General features: G+C 40.4%; 2 protein-coding genes across 3 annotated transcripts in view; both read left to right on the forward strand.

Moving 5' to 3' along the window:
- The window catches only part of macf1b (microtubule actin crosslinking factor 1b), a 21,706-nt gene extending 8,148 nt beyond the window's left edge, over nt 1-13,558 (forward strand). The window contains 32 exon segments of the mRNA XM_087175196.1: nt 1-5; nt 53-210; nt 312-530; nt 895-1,098; nt 1,191-1,422; nt 1,573-1,799; nt 1,899-2,021; nt 2,119-2,220; nt 2,720-2,821; nt 3,020-3,184; nt 3,322-3,477; nt 3,878-4,075; nt 4,558-4,686; nt 4,809-4,979; nt 5,100-5,255; nt 5,376-5,582; nt 5,676-5,795; nt 5,874-6,043; nt 6,159-6,318; nt 6,424-6,618; nt 7,383-7,508; nt 7,844-7,987; nt 8,231-8,419; nt 8,639-8,753; nt 8,894-9,060; nt 9,176-9,338; nt 9,513-9,667; nt 9,749-9,823; nt 10,157-10,274; nt 10,972-11,117; nt 11,358-11,478; nt 11,609-13,558. The exon segment at nt 1-5 is cut by the window's left edge and continues 80 nt beyond it. Coding sequence (XP_087031322.1) covers nt 1-5; nt 53-210; nt 312-530; nt 895-1,098; nt 1,191-1,422; nt 1,573-1,799; nt 1,899-2,021; nt 2,119-2,220; nt 2,720-2,821; nt 3,020-3,184; nt 3,322-3,477; nt 3,878-4,075; nt 4,558-4,686; nt 4,809-4,979; nt 5,100-5,255; nt 5,376-5,582; nt 5,676-5,795; nt 5,874-6,043; nt 6,159-6,318; nt 6,424-6,618; nt 7,383-7,508; nt 7,844-7,987; nt 8,231-8,419; nt 8,639-8,753; nt 8,894-9,060; nt 9,176-9,338; nt 9,513-9,667; nt 9,749-9,823; nt 10,157-10,274; nt 10,972-11,117; nt 11,358-11,478; nt 11,609-11,634 — 4,744 coding nt within the window. The 3' untranslated portion in view covers nt 11,635-13,558.
- Nucleotides 13,559-18,164: 4,606 nt separating this feature from the next.
- Nucleotides 18,165-23,274, forward strand: slc52a3-2b (solute carrier family 52 member 3-2b). Of its 2 annotated transcripts, XM_023410498.2 has the most exons (5): nt 18,165-18,336; nt 19,121-19,186; nt 20,016-21,099; nt 21,334-21,457; nt 22,553-23,274. In XM_023410498.2, exons 2-5 carry the CDS (start codon nt 19,174-19,176, stop codon nt 22,763-22,765), a joined length of 1,434 nt encoding a protein of 477 aa, XP_023266266.1. In that variant the 5' UTR covers nt 18,165-18,336; nt 19,121-19,173; the 3' UTR covers nt 22,766-23,274. The 2 variants fall into 2 exon arrangements, with proteins under 2 accessions (XP_023266266.1, XP_023266268.1); XM_023410500.2 differs by lacking the exon at nt 19,121-19,186 and having other exon boundaries at nt 18,166-18,336.
- The last annotated feature ends 111 nt before the right edge of the window (nt 23,275-23,385 follow it).

Here is a 23,385-nt window from a genome sequence, read left to right on the forward strand (position 1 = left end):
TAAGTGTTATGTTTGGTGTAACCTTTTAGAAATGAATTAAATTTATGTTTAGTATGTGAATTAAATTTGTTTTTAATTTAATATTTGTTATGTCCTGAACAGATTTTGGCTGTGGAGATTCTCCAACACAGGTTTAACATTGAGAAGATGGTGAAGATTGCTGAAATCTTGCTAACATACAGTGATGAAGGAGAAATGGGTGATCTTCGGGTATGGCCTTCACTACATTTTATGCAACCATTTTACTGATTTTGTAAATGTACTAATAAAGATTGAATATTTCCTTATTTTACTGTCATCTCTCCATGCAGACCCCAATAGATGTGTTACAGGAACAATGCAACACCACCTCAGCTACCAATTCCCACGTGGTTCTGCAGCTTGAGCATGCTCAGTCGCTTCTACTCCAGTTCTCTGAGAGCCTTGCTGAGGTTTCACCCTGGCTGGAAGAAACTCAAACCCTCATTGGTCAGCTCTCCCTGAGCACAATTAGCTATGAAGCATTTCGGGAACAACAGGACCTCTTACAGGTAGATGAAACCTGCCTCGACAGCCGGCTCTGCCAGCTTTTTTCTCCCCTTTTCTTGTCCTGTTCAACAAAAAAGTTCTTTTATACTTCGCAGTCTACAGCCATTTTCCTAATGGGCTAATGGGGCTGTTCTGTTCAAGCATAGTTCATTTGTGTAATCTACGTCTGGACAAGGTTACTTTTCCACCAGAGCACTATAATGACATTTCTGTTTTGTCAGGTATGCCGTGAAAAGTGAGACAGTGTGATTTTTTCTATAGCCATCTATTTATTTTAGGGATTAAACTCAGATCATGTTCTCTCAGAAAAAAAGTCTACTTTTCACATTGTTATTAAACCTTTCTCTATCTCTCTCTTCTGCTCAGGGTCTGAGGGAGTCTATAGCAGAACACAGACCTTTGATTGCACGCTTATGCTCCCTGGCAAAACGCTTGTCAGAACTAAATCCCATTCAGGGGGACAAGTTCTGTCGCAAGGCTACAGATGCCGAGGAGCAACATAAGGCCATCAGAGACCGGGTCAGAGAGACTGCCAGTCTACTTGAGGAGTCATTGCCACGATACACACAGGCAAGAATGCTTAGATAATGTAGAAAATACTATGAATAGCCCTATCACAAATACACAAAAGCACAACTTCATATCTTCTATTGTTCCTGTAGCTGAACGAGAGGATGACTCTAATCAGAGAGAGTCTTGACCGCCTGCGCAGTCGCATACAGACTCCCACCTCACTTCAAGGAATCACCCCAAGGATCCAGGAGCAGCTGCAGGACAACAAGCACACCCTGGCTGAGCTGTCCAAATTGGAGCTGGGCCTCAGCAGTGTCAAGACACAGGCAGATGAGCTGCTGGCTAACACACAGGCAGCTGGTGATGTTTCCATTGGCACAGGTAATCCTCTTCTCAGAAATTACCTTGTTTGGATACAAATATGATATTGTCCCAAGACATAGATATAAACATGCTGCTGGTGCAGTGTTATTAACTGAAGTATTGGGACAGATTCTAAGCTATGTCCTTGCTATATCCTGGCAATTCTAGCAATCCAGGAGCGAGTGTCCAGCTTGTCCCAGCTGTGGGATGAGACACATACTCAGGCCCAGGAGAGGGAAAACTGGCTGCTCAAACTCTTGGATCTTGCTATGAAGTTCTGGAGTGATGTCAGCGATGTCACGGCTGCTCTCAATGATGCACAGCAGGCGGTTTTGGACCTCAATGCTAGTCGGACAGACTCTGAAACAATCCGCCAGAGCCTTGAAACCATGCAGGTTTGTCTGGAAACTCTCTGGAACATAAAAAAACCCATATTGCGATCTATAATTATTCACCATGACACTGTATGAAATGTTTTATTCTTTCCACTTCAGACTGTCAGGGAGGATATTGACAGTTTGCAGGGAGATCTGGACACCCTTGGTGTTCTGGGAATGGACCTGATGTCAGCATGCGGGGATACAGACAAACCAGATGTCACAAAGAGCCTAGATGAAGTAAGCAGTAATTTAAATAATCATAAATAAATAATTTGTCTCATGAAGATGAAGATGTGTTGACAAACTTAACACCCTGTCTTTTGCTGTCTTGAAGCTCTATTGCACATGGAACAACTTGAGCAAACTGTGGAACGAATGTCACAAAAAGCTGGAGGAATCCTTGCAGATGGCACTACACTATCAAGACACTATGCAGGTGTGTGTGTGTGTGTATGTGTGTATACTTACAGTATACGTCTGCATTATGTGTATATGCATACCCATACATTAACAAATATGCCATGACCAGTATCATAGCCATGTCAGACAGGGCACTTTGGCAACCAATGCCTGACTCGGGCAGCAGTCTTATGGCCTCCTGCCAAAGACAAAGCTAGTCTTTTATTTTGTTGCAATAGAAAAGTTCAGACTGTGATTCCCTGTAGTTTCACTGTGAGTAAATGACAGATGGTGTGGTCCTCTGCCAAAGGCAAATGAGTTAAATGGTGTAAACTGCGTGAGACATGAACTAGATGAAATGTATGCAGCAGTATGTATCAGCAAGGACACATGTTTTGATGATAAGAACAAAAATGTAATCAATGTTACAGTCACACAACATGGTAAGAATTAAGGGCTGAGTGGAACAAACAGAGATTGGACGGTATCTCATTAAATGTGCTTATATTCACACTTTGTTATTGTTTTGCTAATAGGGTCTTTTTGAGTGGTTGAAATCAGCTGAGCTGAGGTCAACTGAAGAATTCATGGTAGGAACTGACCTGGAATCAGTTAAAGAGCAGCTATGTGATCTCAAGGTGAGTTTGTACACCAAAGTACACCCATTACCACCAATAACTGATGACTAATTTTGCCCAGTAAGTGTGCTAGTCTCTCTGGTATTTTTTTAATTTTATTTGTGTGATGCATTTTATTGTAACATAAAACATGTCAGTGATGAAAATAGTGAGCTGAATATTAGTTCACACATATTCATTCTTAATTTTTTGCTTCAGGAATTTAAGCGAGAACTTTACCAGAAGAAGATTGAGATAGAAAGCCTGAACCATCGCTTTGTATGCCGGCTGTCTCCAGGCTCAGAGCGCCCAGGTTCAGTCTCACCGCTGTGTGACTTCAGATTGCGCTGGGACAGCCTAGAGTCGGAGACGGTCAGCAGACAGGTGAGAATATGGAAACAGATATCACAAATGAATATAAATAAGTCCTGTCACCAAGCCACCAAGTTTAAACATATAATTAGCTGTTCTCATAATGCTATGTCATCTAAAATCTTTCTATCCACGTGTTATATTTTCAGCATCAGCTGGAGTGTGCTTTGCTGGGTCTGGGTCAGTTCCAAAACACATTGGATGAGCTGCACACATGGCTTTCCCGCACCGCAGAGCAACTGCAGGGCAGCCAGCCAATCAGCATCGACCTGCAGGCCTGTGAAATAGAGCTGGCCAAACACAAGGTTGGTGCTGGTCTGGTTACATCAATGTAGAGTGCATCATTGTAGGGCTGTCAGGGAGGTCCTAAGGTAATAACGCTTTTTCAGACTTTGAAGGTCTCAGAAAACAATAAACTTTGGAACTCACATTGTCTCATAGAACTGTGGCTTTATCTGCTAGATAACACTGAACGCTCAGCCTTGAATTAGTAACAGGCTTCTGTGTCCTGAGTGTTCACCACTGTGTCCACCAGTGTCTGTACTATGTGCCGTACCAACAGCTAGCCTCACCACTGCTAGAATCCTAGGACAACTAAGATCAGAAAACACTTCGCTCTAACACCTCTCAAACAATACGTTTTAATTAATCAGTCACTGATACTTTGATAAATCTCTGACCTCTGATGCCTTTTCTCTCTCAAAGGTCTTGCGTAATGATGTCATGTCCCATGTTCGCACAATGGAGTCACTGAACCAGGCAGGCAGGGGGCTGCTGGAGGTTGGGTCCGGGGACAGTCCACATGGTCTGCAGTCTCGCCTGGAGCAACTCAATGAAAGCTGGGAGTTTGTTCGCTGTGAGACTGAACGCAGGCAGCTGGAACTAGAGAACAGACTGAGCCAGGTGAAGAGACTAAACATCCATTATTCTGTTACAGTCACAGTAACAGCCAGAGGGTAGATTAGACTAATAGTTACCTGTGTGTATAGTACATTATTACACAGTATAATAGGAGGCAGCATCGTAACATATTTTAGTTTCATATTAGTATGTGATGGTGCCATCTTGTGGTGATTGTCTGATTAGGAATGAATGATATGTTTGTTTTTTTAAACTGAGAAAGATGAATACACAAGTGTGTTAAAGCAAGCCCAAATTTGAATGTACAGCTTTTTGTCATAAAGGAAATGTAGCATGTAATATATGTATATATATGTATATATATATATATATATATAGTTATCTTCAAATAAAAAATAGTACAAAGTTTGATGGCACATAATGGAAATTTTGAGATAACTTATTATGAGGTAAATTGACAACCTTGTTACCATTGTTGATTTTTTTTCAATCTTTACTTAATTGATGGATCATTTTTATTACAGGTCCAAGACGTTACAATGGAGATTCAGGATCTTCTGCAGTGGCTGGAGAACACAGACCTGAGATTGTCCTCCTTTAAGACCATGTGGGGAATGCCGGACTCTGCCAGTGAAAGGCTCAGTGCACACCTGGTGAGACCCACCAGAATTTTAGCTGTAAAAATTATAACATATAATCAAGAAAATAAAAATTTGTTCCCCATGAAAATAATAACGTCCTTCCTATAATCCTTCCGATAATTTAACCATCACAGGAACTGTGCACTGAGATGGAGTCAAAGCTCCACGCCTACACAGATGTGAAGAATGCCATCCACAGGATGTTAGAGAGTGGCAACGTTGTGCGGGGATCGAGCACCGAACACAGCCTGTCTATTCTTGAACAGAAATGGGCGTCTGTTTACAGCAAAGTCCAGGAGCGAAAGGTAATTTTACTTTACATAGTCATCATCATGTATCACATCAGTTAAATTTGTTTTCAGTGTGAACCGCTTTTTATTATGAATACAAGCACATGATATTAAAGTGTAATGCTTGTCCTGCAGGCGAAGCTTACAGAGGGACTGAGTCTGGCCAAGGAGTTCCACAGTAACGTCCAAGAACTTCTCATGAAGATGAGCAAGTGTGAAGAGTCTATTGGGCTCCTTCCCTCTCCCAGCTTTGTTCTGGACACTGTTTGTACTCAGCTGCAGAATCACAGAGTACGTCTTTTTTTTATACCTGCTGTATTCCTTCTTTCTGCCTGCTTCAGATCCAGAGTTACATCAACTTTTGTAAGTATTTGTTTTTGGTCACTAATAACATTGAACTTCTTTTAACAGACGCTAGTCAATGAGGTGAACAGTTACTGTGAGAAAAAGACCACAGTGGAGAACACAGGCTGTAGACTAACTGACCTGAGCAGGAAGGAAGACTGCGATGTCATTCATAACCTAATAATGACCGTCCAGGATCGCTACAAAAAGCTACAGCAACGTACCTCAGAGAGAGGCAGGATGCTGGAAGAGGTCAAAAAGAATGCCAAACAGGTAACCCGCTTCGTCACCTCTAATATGATTGGATGACTTTCGCTTTCATGCTCAAAGCCTCACGTCTATCTGTCTTTATCTGTCATATTTCAGTTCAATGAATCTTGGCGCCTGCTAGTGGACTGGATGACTGAAGTCGAACAGACATTAGACACGCATAAAGAGATTGCTGTGTCCCATGAGGAGATCAAACAACAGCTGACTGAACAAAAGGTGCATCACAATGAAAACAACTTGGTAACATGTGCTTAGTTTATGAGTATCTTTACTGATCAATTGTTTGGTAATTAGGAGTTCCAGAAACTGCTGAGGTCAAAGAGGCCCATGTACGAGGCCACACTGAAGAATGGTCGCAGCCTCCATGAAAGAGCTCACACTGGCCACGATAGACAACATCTGGAAAACCTGCTGGCTGAACTCAAAGACACATGGGACACCATCAGTGGCAAGTCTATGGAGAGGTATGCAACGCCGATAAGGCTGAACATACACAACAAAATTTCTTTCAAATGACACACCAAAAGTTCTGATTTATCCAGAGTAATGTTGAAAATGTTGTGTGTGGTTTTCTTTCAGGCAGCATAAGCTGGAGGAAGCACTGCTGTTCTCAGGCAGGTTCACCGACGCTCTCCAGGCCCTGAATGACTGGTTGTACAGAGCAGAGCCCCAACTGGCTGAGGATGTTCCTGTTGGTGGAGACAAAGACATGGTCAATAATCAGATTGACAAACACAAGGTACACCTGTGAAGTTGCTGTATGCTGCTTTTTATCTATATTTTTGTGTCAAAATCCTGTCCTGTAAGGAAGTTGCAGGTTCTCACCAAATATTCTTTCTCTCAGGCTTTCCAAAAAGAGTTAGGGAAGCGAGCCGGCTGCATTAGAACCCTGAAGCGCTCTGTGAGGGATCTGACCAGGAGCAGCACAGCTGACGCCCACTGGCTGCAGGAGCAGATGGATGAACTGGAGGGCCGCTGGGAGGCTGTGTGCAAGCTGTCAGTCAGCAAGCAAGACAGGCTGGAAGCTGCACTTCAGCAGGTACTTGTTCAGCTAAAAAGCCTAATACCTAATAAATAATAAATGCTAAAAAGAGTATTTGCTTAAAAAAATAGTTTTCAAAAGTAAATTTTTTTATGTCAACACATTGTTGTATCCACTGTGCATTTACAAAAAGACCCAACTGGATCAACAAAAGCACAGCCAACTACTACAAGCTCTCTCTTTTTTTTTTCTTTTTTTTTAAACTTTATTTTTATGAAGTCATTTTTCAGTATACTTAGAAAGAGAGAAAGAAAGGGCACAGATGGAAAAATATACATACGCATATATATAATTACACAGGGAGAGAAGAATCATAGTAACTACAAGCTCTCTCTTTAAGAGTTTATCTGGAATTAAACAAACATTATATACTTCAACATACTTTCTCAAGTTGGACAGCAGTGAAGAAGTTTGGTTTTGGTAAACACAGCCAACATTACTGTACACAACAGTACTCAAGTAAATGTACGTTACTGTCCAAACCTGGCTTTTGAATACTGATACTTCTGTTTTTGGACTGAAATGATCAATCTACAATACATTGCAGTGACAGCGGCTTTAAATGTGACAATTTTCCTGCAAAAATCACGAACATTCATGTTTCTCTCAAATTAAGTAAATGGTAAATTAATTCTAAATGGTCATGTGGAAACATCAACCACAACAGAAAGGAATGATGGTTGAGTAACCTATATCTGACCATTAATAAAAGTTGATAAGGAGGTTCAATTCCAGCTCTTATCTTTCTATGTCCTCGTTAGGCTGAGAAGTTCGATGGCCTTGTCCACTCCTTCATGGAGCGCCTTACTGAGGCGGAGAGGATACTGAAATATGGGCTGGTACCAGAGGAGGAGGAAAGTTTGCTTGCCTTCCGCAAACAGCACAAGGTTAGTATAACATGATACTTTACCACTCCCAATAGGGAAGTTAATTTTTTTTCCCATCTTGTCTGCTTCCAGTGGGGTCAAAGGTCAGGGTCTGCTACACAATAACAAGGGGCTGATAAGGATTCAGTATTTGGCTCAAGGGCAGTTAAGCAAGTCGATGCTTGAACTAACTTCACCCCTTTTTGGGCTGGTGCTTTGACCATTAAGCCACTATTGTATAGGCACATTTCAGAAATCAGAAAAATGATCAATCAGCTGTATCTCGTGAATGATGGCCATCCCGAATGCGTTACTGGATAAAACCCTTAAATATCCTTTTATCTAACCCTCTACAGGAGTCAATGAGTGCTTTGCAAGTTCAGGCTGTGGAGTTAGAGAACATCCAGTGTCTGGGTGAGGAGATCTTGGATTCCTGTCACCCAGACTCCATAATCACCCTCAAATCTTGGATCAGTGTCACCAAAACCCGCTATGAGGAGGTGGGTGCTTTCATGACCACATAATAAACTGTAGAAAATGTATTATAAATAAGTCATATATCATAAATAAATCACAAATTAATTAGGAAATTATTTAGTTAGGTAACTGAAAATCCTTTGAAGACAGGAAGACATATTTTCAATAACTAGCCATTTCTAAACTAGAAAAGTGTGACAAATTTGAGAGCATCCAGATGTGACTGGTGTAATTTCCTCCTGCTTCTTCCCCCTTTCCTGAGTCAGGTTCAGACGTGGGCTCAGCAGCAGGGCCAGAAAATCCAGGCCAACTTGTCAGCACTGGAGGCAGAGAAAGAGGAAGTTCAGAGGCTTCTAGACTGGATCTCTTCTGCAGAGGAAGCCCTCAACCTCAGAGACCAAGAGCTTCCACCTGAGACCACAGAGCAGAACCAGGAACTCATTGAGCAACACACGGTACAATTTTTTCTCTGTTCTATGAGCTACCCAGAAAACAATCTTACTGTGCTCAAATCAAGAGTCTCCACTTCATGCTCAGGATGTCCATATGCTTTTTTATCACAGTATAACCGTTACCAGTTTACCATGGTGGCAATGTACTCTAACTAAAGGATTTCCCACTTACAGCACATTAAGATGCATCTTTACCATTTCATGTTATCACTGATTCTTCAGGTATTCATGGAGGAGTTGAATAAAAAGTTTCCAGATGTTGAACATGCCACAAAGTCCTGCAAACACAAGAGCATTCCTAAACAGCACGTGTCTCCCAGCAAAAGGCCGCTCACAAGTAAGCCACCGTATAGTTCACATTACATCAACACATGAAAAAAGTCATAATTAGCATTAACATCTTGAGGCCTTTCTCTTTGTTAATGATAAAACATTATAATTTGACTGAGCCACCCATGCTGCTGTTTCTCCATCCAGAGAGGAGGAGCACTCTGAAGATGCAGCCTGTCGTACCGATTCCCCTGGAGCACCTTGACCCCCAGACCCCACAGCTCTGTCAGCTGGTCAGTCAGTGGCAGAAGCTTTGGCTCCTGGCTATGGCGAGACAAAACCGTCTGGAGCAACACCAGCAAACACTCAAAGAGGTTATTGTGACCTTTAAAATATCATTATGGCGTTGAAAACAGGTTTTAGTGCCAATACAGTTGGCCTAGTTTTGACTTGAGGTAACATTCAATGACATTCTATGTTTCCGGACAGATGGAGGAATTTGCAAACTTCGACTTCAATATGTGGCGGAAGCGTTACATACAGTGGATCAGTCATTTGAAGTCACGGATCTTAGACGTGTTCCGCAGCATCGACCGCGACCAGGACGGACGCATCAGCCAGAGGGAGTTTATCGATTATGTCCTCGCCTCTAGTAAGAGCCACATGCTATGAATCACTTCACTGTGACCTGTGTATCACCTTCTTTCAGTTTCCATTAGGTTCAAAAGATGGCATTTGAAATGCGTAATGAGACTTACTTCATGTCATATCGACATTATGTAATTAGGTTGCACAATTTAAAATCCTCTTGACTTCACTCCTGTAGAATTTCCCACCAACTCCTTGGAGATGAATGCAGTGGCAAACATCTTTGACATGAACAGTGATGGCTTCATTGACTACTATGAGTTTGTGAGTGCGCTTCATCCTAGCAGAGATCCCTACAGGAAAACCCTGGATGCAGATCAGATAAATGAAGAGGTATGAACTGTGTGTGCATACGAAAACATGTAAACGTTTGATCCATTAGAGTGATTCAAACTCATTGTTTGCCTTCTTCAGGTGAGTCGACAGGTATCACAGTGCAACTGTCCCAAGAGGTTCCAAGTGGAGCAAATAAGTGCCAACAGATACAGGGTGAGTCTTTTTTATAGACACAAATTCAAAAAGCAGCTGTTTCATTTACCGCTTTAATCACCTGATGTCTGGTGGGGGTTTGTGGGAACTCATCCTCTGCAATAAACATAGCAATAACAGGGTTGTTTTATTGTAAACATAAAATGAAATGGGTAATTGGAAAGAGCATGGCGTCTAGAAACCTTATGGAAACATCAGTGATCATCATCTTAAAAGTGCCACAGCAATGAGGACTCAAAATATACAAAATATTATTACCCTCTGTGTTATTACTTGTGTAGCTGTGACCTCAAAGCTATAACCTGCAATATGTTTTTTATGCGTTTGCTGCAGTTTGGAGATTCCCAGCAGCTGCGGATGGTTCGTATCCTGCGGAGCACGTTGATGGTGCGAGTGGGAGGAGGCTGGACTGCTTTAGATGAGTTCCTGGTCAAGAATGACCCCTGCAGAGGTCAGTACACGATCCATAATTCCTGCCCTTAACACATGGCATGACTAAAAGTGCTTTACTGATCATTTGTATGGAAATAAGCTGTAGATTCAAACATGTGACATTACTGATGTAGGTAAAAATGATCATATTAATTATTTCCGATGTCTGATACTGTATGGTAATGTTCTGTATTTTGTTGTTGTTCAAAGAAAACCAAGTATCTCTAAATTTGGTGAGTTTGAATAAAAAACTAAACAGACAAGGTTTTGCGTCATCGGTTTAGAAATTTCTAGAATTTCTTAAGATCAATATTAATTATAACAATAGAATATAGCCCAAAATTACATTGTTGCAAAGCTGAAAACACGGCTCCTATTCTTGGCTTATGAAAATGACATTTTTGAAATACATGGTTTTCACAGGACAGCTGCAGTCAGTACACAAATCTATAAAAACACGCCAGGATTTCTAATAAATGCAATATCTGTCTCTGGTGAAGTTTTAACATTATTGAAATTTTTCTAATCTGTATTATCCACCCTATTAACACTGAAACACTGACATTTTTTTTTCTTAGCTGACTTTTATTGGCAACCTTGCTTTAATTAGTTCTACATACAGTATGTGTCTGCTGGCTGTTATTTAAGGTGTGGCTGCTATATAAATGACAAGGTTTACAGTATTCTGTGAAATCCCCTCGCTGTGTCACCAACAGTAAAAGGTCGGACCAACCTGAAGATCAAGGAGAAGTACTTGTCTCCTGCAGGAAGCACTTCTAAAGGCTTGACTGTCAGCAGGTCCAACTCGAGCCTCAGCCTCTACAGCAGCGCCTCTGCCCCCACCAGTCCCATGACACGCAAGGTAAGATTTAAACTCTCCCTGTTACAAATGGCTGCAGCAGCATCTTGTTTTTTTGTGGACATAGATTTATCAAGATGCTACGTGTTTTATCTTAATATCAAAATATCTATACACACATATATATATATAAGAAAAATGCATCTCGTAGTTCATCCAGTTTAACTCTTTTACCTGCAAAGTTTTTGATAGAGATATTTTACCATTGAGATAACCTGTCATGTCTGACATGTCTTGCTTCAGGCGTTATTACGCAGAAGTTTCTCAGGTGACCGCTGCATCCGTCCCAGGAGCTCCATAGCTGCTTTGGGGTCTGATCTACAGTTTGTCACAACAGGGGAGGACAATCCATCCTCACCATCAGGTCAGCCAATCACCTCAGTTGGTCTTTGTCATGCTTCATAAAGAATTACAATTTTCACTGGATACACAACCATGAAAAATAGCTGCTGAGTTAACCCCATCCTGTGTGTTTACACTCTTTCATCCTCCAGATGAAGCTGAGAGGTTACCCACATGATTACCTCTGCCTCTGAGCACCATGTGTATGCTGCAGTGCTGAACCCAAACACACAGCCTCGGGGCCCCAAAACAGAGTGATAAGCAGAAGTATCAGTCACATCTGACAAGCCGACACCGACAGAAAAGTACATGGAAGGTCACCAGAGGTGATGCTGAAGGGCCTTTAGCTTTGATGAATCTCTGTAAAGATAATGTGCGGACAATGAGGATGTCAGTCCAGATGCAAGATTATGTTGTCCTCTGTTGCATTTCATACACTAGTATCTGATTGCGTAGAGAGTAGGAACTGAGAAGTTCTGCATGGATGCTTATTGCATGATAGCCAGAGCCTTGCTTAAATCAGATTTTGTTTTTTTTTACAGCTTGTTTTTTTATGTGGTTGAAAAGAAAAGCAAAGTCAGACAGTACCAGACGCTGAGAGTAATATGGTGTAAATGATTTCAAAGTTACATACAGCTAGAACGTATTTGTATATGGTATGTGAGGGTGTTGTACTGTTTGACTGCCCCAACTAGCATCCAAAAAAAAAAAAACACATATACCAAAACCATTACTAAGTGAAGGGTACAGTATGCTGTCCTTCATTATTTTTGTTTTTATTTCAATCCATGAAGATGACATTGTTGGCAGGGCCACACTGTTTCTGTCTTTCTACCTTTTTTGACACCATGTTTTCAAATAATTATGTATTTGTATTGTTCTGTGTTGTAAGGATGTTTTAAACATTGAAGATTGTGTACTGATCAATGCACTGAAGTGCAACAGGCCATTGTTGATTTGTAGAGATTATTTTCTCAGGATTGGTTTTGCCTTTTGATGTGTGTTTTTCTCTGGAACATTACTGTGAACATGTAGATGTGTTGTTTTTTTTATAACACTACTGCCTAGAAAAGTTTTGTTTAGCACATTATTTTCATAAAAATGCACTTTTCTGTGTCCAACTACTGATAGGTTGTTTTTGCTAAGTGGGGTATTTGGCAGTTGTCATGAGAAAGAGAATTAATTTTGAAACATAAACTTTATTTAATTTTAGTTTGTGTTTCATAAAAATTTTGAATTTTTTCAGTTGTGTTTGAGCAGAATGCACTGGAGGTGATACTGTATGGTTGAACAGTGTAGTTCTTCAATGACATCTGCCTTCTAGTTTCTCTGTCTTTTCAGCATCTTTTACCAAAAGCAGTATATATATATATATATATATATATATATATATATATATATATCTTTTTTGTGTTCTCCTGCCTTTGTTGTTTGATTTCTATAATCTCCTGTCCTGTCAGAAATTCTCACAGCTGTCTTAATGTTATTACTCTACTTTTAAAGGTGTTTTGGAAACATGTAAGACTAAGACCTGAAGATACCAATATGCATTGTTTTAGCAAAAAATACTGAAACACATTTACCCTGAAAGAGAGAAGCAGCTGCAGCGCCACCACCAGTCCACTGCACAGGCTGTTCAGTGTTGATCTGTGCCTGGCCTTTACTCTGTGGTTTCATTATAGAGCAGTAAATACTTCACAATATGTTATCAGCTGTGTAAAGGTATTGTATTTGTAATTGTCCCTTTGTACTAGACGTCTACCTGACGTTGGAGACAGTAGCTTATGTACTTAATTGCATTTGCTCTATGCAGTTGTGAAAAAGATTTTTTAAAGTCAAAACTGTTTTTACATGATAAAGTACCTTTTACTCCCGGCCTCAATGTGTTGATGTTTGGAGAAGGTTGATAATTTACTGCACTGTAAAAATACAATAGCCAGATTTCACTACTATTGCTATGCACCCTAATCTTTCTGTACTGTAAATGTTTCTATACCCAGCACTCGTTCCAATGTCTAATTTAGGGAAACTGTAGATGAATGTCACTAATAATTTTAAGTCCACTTGTATAAAAATAAATCTTTTTGTAATAAAAATTTAAATATTTGCTGTGATCATTCAAATTATACAATGCTGCATTCATGTGCTATTCTGCCAATTGACACATGATCAAGTTAACACCTGCACATGAACAAACCAAATGGCCAGTTTAATTATAACACAGTATGCTAGTTTGTTTACTTTGGCTAGCTAATATTCCAGTGCCTGTGAATTTCCTTATGCCTGCTATTACAGATTTTTTTTTTTCGCCACTTGGGAGCAGTGAATTCAACATATCATCTTTTCACCTTTGTAGTTGTTCTAGTGAACTTGTTAAAAAAAACAGTTGATTACTTATACATACTTCTGTGAAGCAACACATTCATTCAGAGTCCAGTTTTTATCCACCTTGCTAATTTAAGTCCAAAGCTTATTCTCTACCAACGCCTGAAATATCTGGCTCCTAACAGCTTTTTTTGTTTAATTTTTTTGTGTGTGATGGAAACAGCGTTATAAGAGAGAATGAATGAACTGAAACAGTAACGTTGTGGCCACAAATCAAGAGCAGTGCATTAAAAGAAGCTATAAAGCTCTGTTAAACTGCGTAGTCTGGTGATAATTCGCTGTCATTTGTTCCATTGTTATTGTAAATATATTTACTATAGCACCTTTAATTGCTAAAACTAAAGAGAAAGGAAAGATTAACATCCAAATCATCAACTTCACTTTGCACACAATTATATTTTAAAAGAGACTGCTAATAAATATTGAAAATGTTTTCATAAATTAATATATAGATGAATCTGCCACGTTAGACATTATGTTACACCCTGACCAAGGAGGATCCAGTTATAAAAGAGGGCGTCACCAGTCACCATAACAACATAATGAGGATAAAGGTCAAGTGTACATTGTCTCGTGTTTGGTATCTTATTTAACGTGTAATTCTCACTGTCAGAAATTTCATCCATGAATCCCCAGCTCAGGCAGCCCTCCTGTTGATCTCTAACAAGTGAATCTTTCAGACCCACTCGCACCGTACAGGCAGTACCAAAAACACAGACATATTTGTTTAAACGCAGAGCCCCAGCAGTTTTGAGAAAAGAAAGCAGAGTATTGTACTGCTACACAAATATTCACCATGACTCCAGGTCACAGTGCCCTGTACAATCCTGAAGTTTTAATCAAAACAACACTGTCCTGTGACTGGACATCAGTGATGATTTTGTGTGTAGCAGAAGAATGAGGTCATGCAATCAGCAGACATGTCTTTGGTGATTTTGATCTTGTCACCCAGGAACATTTTGTAATTTACAGCCAGACAATGCACATAATGTATACCAAGTATTATGCACAATATATACTGTGTGTATTATATAAAAATTGGTAACAAATGAACAGCATTCTTCCAGAAGATTCACATCCCTATGTCTCATCATAGCATAAAGGTGTTCACGCAGAATAACTTCCCTTTAAAGCAACGCAAACAACATATTGTTTCACACTCAGTCTGGAAAAAAGATGTGATGTCACAGTTCCACAGATTGTTTGTGTTTCTATTCGACTGTGCAAATTCATTGGTTAGAAGTTGACACTGAAACAGGAAACTCAATGAAATCATCAGTCACACTGGCTTCAGCTGAAATGAATGGGGAATCCAGCTATAATTCCTGAGACAGAAGTTGTTGGTGTTTCTCCACTTATTTATTTGCGTTTCGCTCTCATCCGTCACTCATATTAAATTTAATCTTATTGTCTTTCATTATATTTACTGACCCTCTCACAGGTGCATTCATGAGCAGTATGGGAAGATAGAGCATACTTACATACTACAACACATACTTAATAATTACTAAATAATAAGAACAAGTGTAATAATGTCAGTAAAAAAAAATAAGATGAACATGCTAAACAATCAATCTAACTTTTTGTTGTGTCACAACTGTAGCAAAGAGTACATTGAAGTACATAGCATTTATCAAAAGTGACCAAATACAACAACCTGTGAGGATTTAAAGCAACTTCAGGGTGGTTGTGGCAGATATACTGGATATGTTGGCAGATTGCACTTTTCAGTAGGTTTGTAGTTTTGTTTAGTAACGTGAAGGACACTGGAATAGTTAACGAAATACACCTGGCTGTGTATATTGAGTCACTTTGCTAAACATGATATACAGAGATCAATTTGCAAACAGCATAAGCAGAATATGTTGGGACAGGAAAGGACAGAGATTTAATTTATATTAAGCAGCAACAAACCATTTCAATTTTCCTCAGTCCCACATCCACAAGCCTAAAAGGAACTTTGTTGTTATTGTCTCAGGGAGGGAACATGTAGTACCAGATAGAGCAGAAGTGGGTGCAAGGGCACTCAAATGAAATACCATCCAGTGAAGTTACTGCCCAACAGGGGTCATTCATTTGAGCTGGAATTTGTGCTGAACAAAAGCCAGACTGACCCCAACCAAACACCCACTCAGAAATCACAGAGAGCTGTCCAAAGTCATCTTCTGGTTGGCTAGGCTGCCCTCATTCAAACTCTACCCAAGGGAGCAACCTTCATGTTCATGTACTACACTTTTTTCTTTTACCTTATTTTCCCCTTCTTTCATCCTTCCTCTCTCCTTCCTTCTTTCTTTATGTCCTTGTTCCCTCCCTCCACCCACCACTCCTGCCAAGAAGTTTTGGTTCCCAAACTGGACCCCTGGCTCAGCCCTCAGTGGTCACATGACACAAATCCACAGATCTAGACTGGTAAAGTACAAAGCACTCATGTCAATGTGTATGCATACTTCACAGACAGGAACATCAGAAGGCCACTGCTTTTACACATCAGAGGAGAGCAGCCCTCAGCTCAGTTTCCACCGCACTTGTGTGACCTTTCATCAGGACTGACTCTGCACTTTCATTCCCACAAGCAGGTAGGTGGTATCTTGCGTCATTTACAATGATAAACAGAGGTAATTTAAACTGCTGAAATTAGTTCAGAAAGTTTAGGTGTGTAATTTTATAATGAAGCAATTTGTCACAGATTTGTGAAATGGTCCATTTTAGGATTTTAGAAACACAACTAAACACCAAATTATTTTACTTTTAATAGTCTGGTTACAGGTTCTGGCCGATTTCCCTCTGCACTGCCTTTGGGCTTTACTTTAGAAGTGTTCTCATCGTCAAATATTCTAGGATACAAAAAAAAGTGTAATTTGACATTTGTATGCAGTTTTCTTACACAACTTTAAATTCAGATATTTGACTCTGTTTGATTTGTGTGATTGCATGATTGAATTTCAAGTGTTTCAAAGTCACAATCTGTCAACATGCAGTATGTGAGGAGAACTATCTTTTAATACAACCCTAAATAATCATTTTAATACGTACTGCTCTGTAGAAATCTGCTCTATAACATGGTTCTTACATTCTCAACCTAATCCTAAGCCTCCTATTTGTTGTTGGCAGCCTTGAAAAAGGCAGCTGCTTAGACTGCGAACAACAATAACACAGACGCATGGGAACTTGCAGCAGTCTGGTTTATATTGTGAGAAAACTTCAAGATATCTGCTGGCTCTCGAAAACAGTGCAGTTTAGTAAGATTAGGAATCACCTGCTGAAAATGGAAAATTCTGACCTGATGATGGTGCAGTATAAAGAAGACAGAGGATCACAATCATGGGGACAATAGTACAAATAGAACAACATTTTTGCACTCAAATTGTGTCAACCCTCATGGTGGCACCATCATCATCATCATCTGGGAATCATGAATTTTTTGCCAAAATTGCAGGGCAACAAACATAGTTTTTGAGATTTTCATCACTTCCATCCCTAGAGCCATGATGCTACCACAGAAAAGACGGATGGTGTACTCCTTGTCAGCCAGGCTAATGGTCGGCTTATCCTGTGCTGTTATCTTGTGCTGCTACATGGTAGACAGAGCAGTGGAGATCCAGCCTCTGTGTACTCAAGGGGAGTAGGCTACTTGTCAGTGCACCTCTATCACCACCTTATATCACTGAAACTATGTTTAAAACACTCTATACCTTAACTAATAATAAATCGGTGTCTAATGTGAATCACTGAACGTGTGGAGTGTTGGCTTTTTTATTTGGCATATTCAGAATGGTTAAAACAACCTTACTAAATGTTTCCCTGTAACTGATTTGAATTGGTAATCTAAACTGCAATGTCATGCCTGTGTTTCAGAAGTTGACAGACTGGTCTTTACAGCTGAATAATGGTCAACAAGCTAGACCTGCTTGTACAGGAAGAATCCAGTAGAGTCTCTCTACGCCATGTTAAATACATTGAGGCAGGGAGAGGGGAACAGAAGGAAAGTCAGTGTGATATTTCCAATAACTAGTGCACAACTGTTGTATGAAGCTGTTAAACTGGCTTCACTCTGTTACATTACAGCCTGTGTGTTTAAATGAGGGCAGACCACAAGGTCGTATGCCGGTTGGGGGAGGGAAAAGGAACAGGAGGAGCTACTCTCACTGACACCTCCCCCTCAGCCCGCTTCACTCCTATAGGTGAGCTCCCAGGCACAGAGAGCACATGGTTGTGTGATTTTGTAACCACCCTCCAATAGAAAGACGATCAAAGTATCATGGAGGCAGAGGACATGTGCGCCTGTGCAGCCCCTCCCCTTTCAAGAGAAACAGAGACACGGAAGACAAATGTATAAGCCTGTGGCTACTATGTGGTCAGGGTGCGTGTAAGAGAGAAGGGGGAGGAGATGCATACACACTCAAACATAAATAACAGAATAAACCGTGGTCACAATGCAGTGAAAGATTTTTGAAAGGAAACAGGAGAGAGGTCTCTTCCTTGCTGGGTGAACAAGGTAAGATGATGTATTCTGACACCTTACAGTCCAGAAGTGATGTGTGAGGGGAGTAAGAGGTTATTGGTTATCCTAGAACCATAATGCTCATATCCCTCAGTCCATGTGCTTCCCAGTCTTTGTAATGTGATGAAAAGAAATCGTTGTTCAGTTTTAGATTTGACATTTAGAGGCAGTTATGAGGAAGTTTCATAAGGTTTTACCACATGACACAATCAGCACTGCTTCCTTGTTTCTAAATGTGACTGAAATTATTTATTTTATTTTATTTTTTATTTGATACATATTTTACTTTTTAATTGTGATTATTAATTGTTTTTAATGGTCAGCTTCCTGTTATTTTGAATAATGTAATCCTCTTGTACCTCTTTTTTTACTTGTTTCAATAACAAAATATCATCACACATGTTGTTATAGTACTGTATTCTATTTATATGTATTAGTTGGAAAGCGGTGACGGTTATTTTTAAACCTTCATAATCATTTCTGTTTCATATAGCTCATGTATTTATGTCACAGCCACATGATTTTGTGAGAGCAGTGTGTCAGTGTGTGAGAGGTCAGGCATCCCTTGCCAGAGAGAACATGAAGGAGGATAGGATTAGAGGCAGTGAGAAGGGAGAGAGTGGGAAGGTCAATCCCAGCCACATGGGCACATGTTTTTGTTCTCGATACAAATATGTAACATTAACTCGTGGTAGGCTTATCTACGGAAACTGTTTTTATTCATGCTGATTTGTAGTTACCAAACATTATCTCCAGGGTATCTTTTGGTCCTTTTTAGCCATGCTACAAGGATGACTTTATGGATGGTCGGTCCAGGCTGAAGTGACATTGATGTCCTCTTCAGGTTGAATTACAATTACAATAACTATAACTTTAACTTTCCATTTTGTACTATCATCAAGTCATCGTGTTGTCCATTCACTGCAAAACTAAGGATATTCTCATCAGCTTCTGTCAGCTTTTGTGCTAATTAACAAACATTAGCATGCTAACATGCTAACCTAAGGTGGTGAACATTGTAAACATAACTATTACTATACTTTTTGAACATCAGATAGCACCAATATGCCTGAATTACAGCCTCACAGAGCTGCTTGCATGTTTGGGCTTAAGCTGCTTTGTTCAGTGTTTTTGCCACTGAGTAATTTCTTCAAATACTAATCTCACCCCAAAGCATTTAGTAAAACATATTCACTGTTTCTCTCTCTTCAGAGTATAAAAACAGCTCTTATACTATTACCGAACGCTAAGAGCCATCACTCAAACAATAAGTGCAATTCCATCCACCTGTTTTATGCCATCTGAAAAACCTGTAAGCACCAGAAATTAAAAAAAAAAAACATCACATAAGAGTAGCAGATGAAAACACACATTAATTTACATTTTCATTTACATTTGGTTAAAATTTGTGTTACATATGGATGGAAACTTAGCTAATGTGCCATTACATTACATCCAATTCAGATAAGAAAGAAGAAAAGAATACACAAAATGTAACTGTAATATATCCATCATAGAGCTGTATCTAATAGGCTCATATTCAGTATTTCGATACCAATCTAACCTTCATCCGAACTGTGCTTCATATGAAAAAAACATTTTTCCTTTTGTAAGGATCCTTCAAGTGTTACAATCTACTAATCAAACTGGCTCATGTTGTGTCTGTGTTTCAGATAGTGAACATCTACATTTCCTCATTTGCCTCATTCCTGCCTCCATCATGTCGCTGCTCACTCACGGGTTGGCGTGTCTGTTTGGTATGGGCTCCTGGGTGGCCATCAATGGGATGTGGGTGGAGCTCCCCTTGATTGTAAATCACATCCCAGAGAGGTGGTACCTGCCCTCATACCTCACGATCCTCATCCAGATGGCCAACGTAGGTCCACTCTTCATCACCCTGATGCACCGCTTCCGCCCTGGGGCGCTGGACGAGCGGCCGGTCATCTACTGCATTGTGGGGTTGGGGATCATTGCTACATTCCTGCTGGCTTTCTTCTGGAGGCACACAGTGACAATAGTGAGCTCTTTGCACAGCGTGCCCCTGCTGGTGTTAAGCTTCCTGCTCTCTGTAGTAGACTGCACCTCCTCTGTTACCTTTCTGCCTTTCATGATGCGACTGCGTCCACAGTACCTCACTACATACTTTGCAGGTGAGGGACTCAGTGGTCTGGTGCCTGCACTGGTGGCTCTAATTCAAGGTGTTGGTGTAGTCCACTGTCAGAATGCCACTTTGACCGGTGTAGCCAACAAAACAGCTGATAATTTCACTGGGGATAGCAGTGCAGAGCTAAAAGCCATCTACCAGCCGGCTAAGTTCTCTGCCGAGGTCTTCTTCATGTTCCTTAGTGCTATGATGGTCGTGTCCCTGGTAGCCTTCATTCTGCTCAACCATCACCCAGCTGTGGCTCGGGAGAGGAAGAATGACCTGTACTACAGTGGGGATCTTGCTCAGGAGAAGAGAGAACAAGGTCTGTCTCTGCACGCTCAGACACCAGAGCAGAAGCCAATGATCAGTCCCCTGGAGGCGGTCAGGAGGGAACCCAGGAGCTCCTTTGGGACAGGGATGTACAGCAATCTCGAGGTGGTGTTCATCTTCCTGGTGCTGGCCTGGGTCAACGCTCTGACTAACGCGGTGCTGCCATCAGTGCAGTCCTATTCCTGTCTGCCTTATGGTAACCAGGCCTACCATCTAGCTGCCACCATGGCTGCTGTTGCTAACCCAGTGGCCTGCTTCATCGCCATGTTTATGCCAATCAGGTAAGAATGAATATTGGAACCACCTCTTTACACAAAGGCTCAATCTAATGTCTAAGACTAGGATTTTTTCAGTCTCCTCCAATAACAAAGAAGAGATACATTCACTCATAACTGCAACTACTACAGGTCACTAGAGTTTGTGGAGGTCACATCTTAAAAGCTGTCCCCTGAATGCATTTAAACTGTCATATTTGTGTGTTTAAGTTTAATTCATGCATTAAACTTTGCTTCCAGGTCTCTCATCTTCATGGGTTTCTTGACCATGTTTGGGACTGGATTTGGAGCCTACATCATGGCCATGGCTGCTCTTAGTCCCTGTCCCCTGCTGGTCTACAGTGCTTCTGGAACTGTAGTCATAGTAAGACCCTTTCTCTTAATGCATTCTGACATGCAGCTGTTTTCTCTAGATTCTGAAATAAATTATATACTGCAAACAAGTTAATTTTTGAACGCACGTTCTGTCTTGTACATGAGGCTCATGCTACACCTTATAAAAGAATGAAAGTAGAAAGTACAACCCACCTGTCTGTTCACGTTGCTTGTTTTTTAGATAAATGCAGGTCAACTCAGTCCCATCTGACTTGATGAAGACAATACTGTCAAACCATCTTAGTGCAATATTTATGAAGTTGTGAATTTTGCCTGAGGAAAATTTCAGTCACCGTCACAGAGGCGTTCATTCACATGTAGATTGGCAAGCACTCTTGTACAAGGTTGCATCATACTGTCCCCGCCTGTATCTGCCAGGAATGAAACCTGTCAGCCTAGTGAAACATCATGCTGCTCTCTCTCTCCCTCCCACTTTCCCTATCATAGTGAACGTAAAAATGTCCAAATATTATTTAGAAAAAAACATAGGGGGAAAATCCTAATAGCAAGTTAGCAGGGTTTGAGTTAGCTCAGCTAAAGCTCTGAGAGATTTTTATCCCAAGAGGTTTTGACAGTCCATTTCTCTTTATCACAATCAATAACTTAATAATTCTAACTTTATTTACACAACACCTCTAAACAGAGAGATGTGCTTAGCTTAACTTAAATTACAGTAAACAATAAAAAAATTGCTAAAATATTGACAACCAGAGCATTTTTGAAATGAGGAGCATACATGTACAATTAAAACCAAACATCAGCTAATGCACAACACAAACAAACAAAAAAAATATTGTTTGGTGTATCAATAATAATGATGCCATAACTGCAGCCAAACACCTCAGCAGGGGAATTTATTGACTGTTAGCACTTCAACCAGAGAGGAGGTTTCGCTTTTGATGGGAGTGAAAAGCTCCTGTTCCAGCCTGTTCATGACGGCACGACATCGAAAGCCACTGAGCTGAATGATATGTTTAGGTAAAACCACGACTTGTTGCAATCTTAGTGGTATCCGTGTAACAGGGACTAAATGTCAATTGTGATTTGCTCAGATATATAAAAAATCACCTCTTCTGTGCTGCAGGTTCTGGCCTGGATCCTGTTCGTCCTGTCACTGTCCTATGTGAAGGTCGTCATCGGGGTGATTCTGCGGGACGAGGGCCACAGCGCCCTGGTGTGGTGTGGAGCAGTAGTGCAGTTGGGCTCCATGGTTGGCGCCGTATCCATGTTCCCGTTGGTCAGTGTCTATGGACTTTTCAAGTCAGGTGATGCTTGCAACACTAAATGTCCAATGTAAACGATAATTTTATATGTTTAAGTTAAACACTTCTGTACGAAACTCAACTTCAAATTGCACTTATTTCAGTGGCACCAAATTCATTTTGCATCATCAGATTTACATTTAGTACATCTTCTTATGAGAGTCAGATGATGAATCATTGCTTTTACATAGATATCTCTATTTATTTGACTTATGGAGTGAACTCTAGACAGGGATGAAGTGACATCTACTGTACATTCTCAATGTCTCAGACCACAAACGACCAACTAAAGTGTATGTTACTGCTGAGGATATTATAGTTCCTCCTCAATTCAGAGGTCAAAGCCATTTTACTTGAACTGTTACCATAAAGTGAGTGATGTTGCTTTTATAAGAACCTGTGATACCTTTGGCTTTAAGATGTGCCTTAATTTGAGACGGACAGATTTGTGGTTTTTGGTTTGTTAAACGTTATAACTTGCTGTCTGTATGTGACAAGTGTGGAGAAACTGTTATATCCATACCAAATAAAACTTTTGTTTTTATTGCTGCCTGAATGAGTGTTTTATTCTGCAAATTCTCTTAAACGTTCTCCTTATCCTAATCCAGCTGGGGCAAAATATTTTATGCTTAAGAACAGAGACAGGACGGGGGGG

Source organism: Seriola lalandi, unplaced genomic scaffold (assembly GCF_002814215.2).
Source record: "Seriola lalandi dorsalis isolate HSWRI2012SDOR001 ecotype SW California unplaced genomic scaffold, Sedor1 jcf7180002054425, whole genome shotgun sequence".
Classification (NCBI taxonomy): domain Eukaryota; kingdom Metazoa; phylum Chordata; class Actinopteri; order Carangiformes; family Carangidae; genus Seriola; species Seriola lalandi.

Coding starts and splice junctions, on each gene's coding strand:
- slc52a3-2b (XM_023410498.2), top strand. Junction 21,100..21,333: donor GCCATGTTTATGCCAATCAG/GTAAGAATGAAT, acceptor CTTTGCTTCCAG/GTCTCTCATCTTCATGGGTT. Junction 21,458..22,552: donor CTTCTGGAACTGTAGTCATA/GTAAGACCCTTT, acceptor TCTGTGCTGCAG/GTTCTGGCCTGGATCCTGTT.